We start from the raw sequence: 6465 nt of genomic DNA on the forward strand, positions 1-6465 counted from the left end.
TAAGGTTAGCATCTAGTCCTGACATACGTTGTATACATTTTTCCAGAGGGTCAGATTTGACAATTCTGTGTCACCCAACATTAGATTTCTCAGTTTTTGAGAAATACTCTCCAAGTAAAATCAACATGATATCTCACTTGGGGGGCATTTAATTACTCTGATATTTGGAAGATTAACTTCTATTTCACTTATAGGGCCCTTTCCAGGCAGGCACTTATGTGACTACATTTCTGTTCAAGTATAGACAGGGAAAGTCTCCGGGCTCCAGAGAAAGTGGTGACTGGGAAGTGGTGCATCTGGGCCAACAGATGAAACACCAGTGAAAATGGGTCCACTTTTGAAAACTCCCATGTCATTTTATGACATTGTATCCTCTCTTGTTATGGAATAACCTTCTCCTCTTCTTCACTTGCAAATTGCTGTTCATCCTTTAAGACCCACCCAGTCCAAATGTCTTTTCCTCTCTGATGTTTTTCTTGACTCCTCTTGATAGAGTTAGCTTTTCTGTTCTCTGGTTCTCTTACTAAATCCTATACGATACCTTTTTGATAAAACCATTACTGTATAATCTCTATAAGTTAGTATTGAACAAGTTTGTTTATCTACAAAAATTTATAGTCTTTGAAACCAAAGGCTGACTCTTGATTTATTGTATACCCAGATTTTAGCACAATGACTGACATGAAATGAAATGATATGTACTTAGGAAATGTTTATTAAAGGATGAATGAGCAGGTGAATAAATGTACAAATAATCAGGTAATTAGGTTATTGATGGAGATGAAAAATAAAAGTTAAAAATAAGTGAATGAGCAGAAAATACGTACTCTAAGAGATTAGATGAACTATGATTTTTAGGTTCATTTGATCAGAGACAATTTTATGGAGCGGGTTGGATTTAAATTAGGCCTCAAAGGATGAGTGAGGTTTTATTAGTTCAGTGAGCAATAATATTATTCATAAAAGAGCTTTTAGATACAAATAAAGTGCCATAAGCTGCAAATACTTTATTAAATACTTTATTAATACTTACTGTGGTACATCAACTATACTGAACTACTAGTAATTGATATTCCAGAAAATATTTACAATGAAAAGAGAAAGAAAGCAAAAGAAAACTTTGAAACACAGCAGAAGTAAATTAAAAACTTAGGTGGATGATAAATCTTCCTAAAGAATTTTTTAATATTAATAAACTTAAATACTAATAAATATTTCCAGGGGCCAAAAGAAATTCTAATTGTTTTTTGTAATTTTTATTTTTGGACGAGGCAATTATTTGATTTTGTAACTTTCAAATGTAATAATGGTTTGCATATGGTCCACTCAGAATAATTTTAAGTTATATATTTGTAATCTAAAAAAACAATTAATTTAAGCCATATGGTTGGAATCTAAACAACTTGATACCTTCAAATGGCACATGGTCAACATCTCTTTAAGTTTATTCATTTGCAAAATAACTTGTAATTCTTAATTTCTAAAACTCAGAATTATGCTATAGTTTCCAGAGAGGAAAGACAGACACATAACTTGCAGCAGTGCCTATTTATTCTAATTGACATGTCTAAGTACACACATAGAAAAATGTCAGAAACAGCCATAGAGTCAGACACAAAGGCTAGGTTCAGAGTAGAGCAATTGTCCAGTTAATTTCATATTTATCTGGAAGATTGCCTTCCAAATCTCAAAGCTGTTGCATTTAACTGACAGACAGCTATTTCATTAATGTTTTCTTTTTTCTTTCTTTTTTTTTTTTTTTAAGATGAGTGGTGAGGGGATCTTAACCCTTTGACTTGGTTTTGTCAGCACCACACTCTCCCAAGTGAGCTAACCGGCCATCCCTATATAAGGATCCCAACACTTGGCCTTGGTGTTATCAGCACCACACTCTCCCAAGTGAGCCACGGGCTGGCCCCTCTAATTCATTAATGTTTTCAAGTTTATGTTCATTTGTATATATGATATAGCTGCTGTGAGGTCGGCTTTGGAACAAGCTGACCTGATCAAGTGGAGCTGCTGTGGTGTAAATGGCGGTCTTAGAGGATTGCACCCTTCCAAGTCAGTCTTTAAATGTAATGCCTAAGTTTGCATACCATTTGTCTGGCTTCAGTGGGACCATTCATCTTCTGGTTTCCATGACTGATGCAAGTAGTCCTGAAAGATAACTTCCACCATATTTAATTCTACTACTGAAAAATTTTGTAGTGAACCTTATGATAGAATTGACTCTCCCATTAACTGGAAGGGACTTGGGTTAGCTTATCAAATCTCTGACTTTTGGTGTCAAGTTTGAAATGCCATTTAGAAAGTACACCTTGAATTTTACTATATCATCTAAAATTTAATAGGCAGGTCAAGGGAAAATGAGGAACACTTTTAAAAAGACAAGTGAACAAATACAATATTGATGGGGGAGGGGAGAAGGGGGGAGAGAAGAAAAGGAGGAATTGGTAAAGGGACATGAAAATCAAATATATTGTATATTGATAAATTAAAATAATAAAAAAAAGAAAAAAGAAACTGATTTAAAGGAGATGGTGACAGATTCGGTTTGGAATCTCTAATTTTAGGTACTTTGGAACTTCCAGGTGCAGATATTCAACAAATTGTTGGATATATTGATATTGGTCTGAAATTTAAAAAAATACATCTAAAGATACAAATTTCAGACCCATCAGCACTGAAGTGTAACTAAAATAAGGATGGATAAGATCATGTAGGGAAAGAGTACACAGTTAGAACAGTGGTAGCCTGAGATGGAAGCAAGAAGAACACTAATATTTAAGAGGTAGGTTAAAAAAGAAGAGAAGAGAAAAAAGAAAATCTGAAAGGAAAAGAAAAGGAGTGGTCAGAGGAGTCTGGGGGAAATTAAGAGAGTGTTATGCCATGAAGGACAAGAGAATTTTGTAGAAGTTATCATTGGAATTGAATGCAAAACAAAGGTCCAAGAAATGATCACTAAAATGGCCACCGGATTTGATGGTCTAGAAGTCACTGACTATCTAAGCAAGATATCATTACATAAGATGCAAAGCAAACTGCTGTAAAATTGGGGTGTCTGAGAAATAAAGTGGAGATAGGACATGTCACTATTTGCAAGGAGTCTTCAAGAGGTTTAGAAGAAGAGCAAAAGGAGATTGGACTACACTTTCTAAGAAATGCTGGGCCCAAAGAGAGTCAGTAAAATGAGAGTTATTTCCAGTTCTAGCACCACTAGAAATTAAAGTTCTACTACTACAAAGCCTTAGAGAAACGAGTGTGGTTCGCAGACAAAAGACAAACATTGCATGCTACCTACCAAAAGTTGAGAATTCCATGTACTTAACAAGAACAACAAAATTAAACTGTGCCAAGGGATTGATCTCCAATAAGAAAAAAATAACAAAGATAATATTCACAGGGATCAAGTCCTGGCTCTCCTACTTTGTAGCTGTATGATCTTGGGCAAGTTGCTTAGTCCCTTGCCTCTCAATTTCCTCATCTATAAAATGGGGATAATAATAGTAGTTATTGCATAAGTTTTATGAGAAATAAGATACCGCATGCAAAATGCTTATCACAGTGCTGGCTTAGAGTAGGAACTCAAATTTATCTTTATTGGGGACAACAGACAAAAATTATATACTGCTTAAAGAACTTCACTTTTTAAGAGGCACGTTCAGTTCATTTTTGACAAGTCCTCATGGCATCCTGATTTTACAGGTTCATAATTAGCTTCAATAAATAGGTCACTATTAGTCCACATGGGGGGGGGGAACACTGTAGATAAACACATTACACTAAATATATGTATGTATCCTATAAGTCAGTAAAAGGAAAACCAAGCACTCAATTGTGATTTTAAATTCTAAAGAATCCTCTTCAATGGCATTGAAGTACACCTCTCATTAATTTCTGTAACAAAGTATACACTACAGAGACTTGTTCATCTTTGTGTCAAAAATGAATTAAACATAACTCTGAATAGTAATAAGTGCTGTAATGTTGTCTCCCTTTTTAATTTACATGTGCAGTAGTCTTTAATGATACAGTATATAACTCTTCCAGCCAATCCAAAGAAACAAAAAGATTCAATTATTCCCCAGATCTACAACAGTTATATTTCCCTTATATATCAGAATTTCATTACTGCAGAAACATAAAAAGTCAGCATACAGTAAAAGATCTTATGATCAATAATCAACATGTTCAAGTATCTGAGAGAAATGCATAAAAATACATAAAAGTTCATAATATATAGCCTTATTACTGCTAAGAATGCTCTCACCTTTTAAACAAAACAAAACAAAAAAACCTTCCTTTCAATAAAACAAGGAGTAAAACATCAGTAAAACTCTACATCAAAATAATGAAAATACACATCAATTAAAATGTCAGTAAGTGATTTGAGTTGACATGATAATTTAAGAAAATATCAAGTATGCAATTTGGTAGTTATAGTAAATGTACATGGTGGCCAAATATACATTCAGAAACTTCACACATAGATCTTTAATTTAGTGACACAGTTCCTAGCAAAAGTCCTTAAGACTTTTTTTCTCCACAAATAAGTCTATTCAGCAAAAACATTATTTCTTGGAGGAATTAACTTGACCACAAATGAGTATACAGTTAAACATCCTCAGTGCACATCCTCATTGTCTTTTCTTTTTTCCTCTCCTCTACACTTTAAATACAATACTCACGAGATAGCCAAAAGCATCAGGAAGCATGGAACTGTGATTTATGTCTTAGAAAATATTTGACAGGTATTAAGTAATTAAAACTATGTTTGGTTTTTAATGTTAAAAAAAGTTAATTCAGTTTGTAACATCACAGTAAAGAGATGAAATCATTTTTCCCTTATTTAGTAAAATCTCCCTACATAAAGCTAAACAGCAAGAAAAATTCTCACTATATAAAAATCAAACATGAAAATAAGGCTCCCCCACCCCCATCTCAGAATACTATGCAATAATTGTACTGAAACACTAAAAAATAAAGTGCCATGCTAAAGATTAAACAGCATTCTCAGAAAAAAACACACATAAAACCCATTTCACATAATTGTATTACATCATATACCAAATTGCTAGTTATTCCAGGTATTGTAAATGATACTTATCAATTAATAAAGTCAATAAATCCCCCCCCCCCAAATTTTTCCTCAGTCACTCAGAATAAGCAGAACTATTATGCTATGTGATAAATTAGAGGTAAAACAGTGTTATGTGCTGAAGTGAAGGGTAAAGTGGCAGGGTCAAGATATCTTTGAGATCCTCCTCAAAATAATTTTGCCAGAATTGCAATAGTCAACACAAAGGAATGAAGGAGTTACCCCCAGGTCCGGATGGAGCACTGTTTGTACCAATCACTGTCTAGCTACTACTGCTCCTTTTGTGGCAGAGCTAGACCTTTACAAAGAAGTGATTCTTTGGTTGAATCAGCAACAACCTAGACTCAACATGTAATGGGAAACACAATTTTTTCTTACATTTTGAATAAATTTAATTCCTGGTAGCAGTCAATGAAAATATCAACACTGATTAATCAGTGTTATATAAATGTACTTACAGGCATTGCATATGAACACCAGAAAACTTGTACATTCACTTTTTTCCCTAAGATGACATTGAGCTAAACGTGTGAAACAAAGCAAATACCTTTAAAAGTTAAACTTCTATGCAGATAATACCTATCATACCACATCTTTTACTTTAGTTAGCAAAAGATAATCATAAAGGAGAAAAATCCATTATGAAAACTAAATGCAGTTACTTCCCTTGGGTTTCTTTTCTTTTTCTACTGGATTCAATCAAGAAGCATGTTTCACATCTCTCTTGATGCGGTGTTCTTACCAGAGAACCTGCCCAGACCCAATTTCATTTTCTAAGTGGAGCCTGTTACCCCTCCCCCAGCTCCAACACACAGGTTTCCTGTTTGGATGCCTAGAAGGAGTAGTACATCTTCAAACTGAAGGAGCAGCCAACAAGAAATTCACCAAATCACTAAGTCTAAGGGCCAGCAGCACCTCGCCTCCTCGGAAAGCTCAGGAGCCAGCTAAAGAAAAATCGAGGGTAGGGGGAGCGTTATCAGAGGAAAGAAACCAATTTGCCCAGGTGAGGTTGAGGTGGAGAGAATGAGAATAGGGAAGCAGACAGGTGACGCAGCGAGGGCGGTCACCTGTGGGGCTACTTGAACCAGCCCCGCCCCTAGGGACAGCAGCCAAAATCGCGTCCGGAAGCCCCCAAAAGAACCTGGGGAAAGGCAGAGCTGTGCTTTTTAAGCCAGGCCTCGAACTCACCATCCACGGTTTTCTTCTTGAAGAGGGACGCCATGGTCAGGGACCGCACCCGGGCGGCCCGGTTCGGCCCGGTCCGGCCCGAAACTGGGAAACGACAGGAGCAAAAGGACAGGCCCTTGAAGGGTTCGAGGTGGCGGAGCGGAGGGGCAGGAGAAGAGGGCGGGTTCTCCAGGCAGGAC

At 36.0% G+C, this 6465-nt stretch overlaps 1 protein-coding gene across 2 annotated transcripts in view; it reads right to left on the reverse strand.

Moving 5' to 3' along the window:
- CHMP2B (charged multivesicular body protein 2B) overlaps positions 1–6465 on the reverse strand; it is a 29044-nt gene that overhangs the window by 22017 nt on the left and 562 nt on the right. The window contains exon 1 of one of the 2 annotated variants that reach the window (XM_008572365.1): positions 6287–6454. The exons of the other annotated variant lie outside the window; for it this stretch is intronic. Coding sequence (XP_008570587.1) covers positions 6287–6320 — 34 coding nt within the window. The 5' untranslated portion in view covers positions 6321–6454. Of the gene's footprint in view, positions 1–6286; positions 6455–6465 lie in introns of those variants that run through there. 2 annotated transcript variants of the gene reach the window in all.

The sequence above is a fragment of the Galeopterus variegatus genome, unplaced genomic scaffold, assembly GCF_000696425.1.
Source record: "Galeopterus variegatus unplaced genomic scaffold, G_variegatus-3.0.2 Scaffold775, whole genome shotgun sequence".
Taxonomy (NCBI): domain Eukaryota; kingdom Metazoa; phylum Chordata; class Mammalia; order Dermoptera; family Cynocephalidae; genus Galeopterus; species Galeopterus variegatus.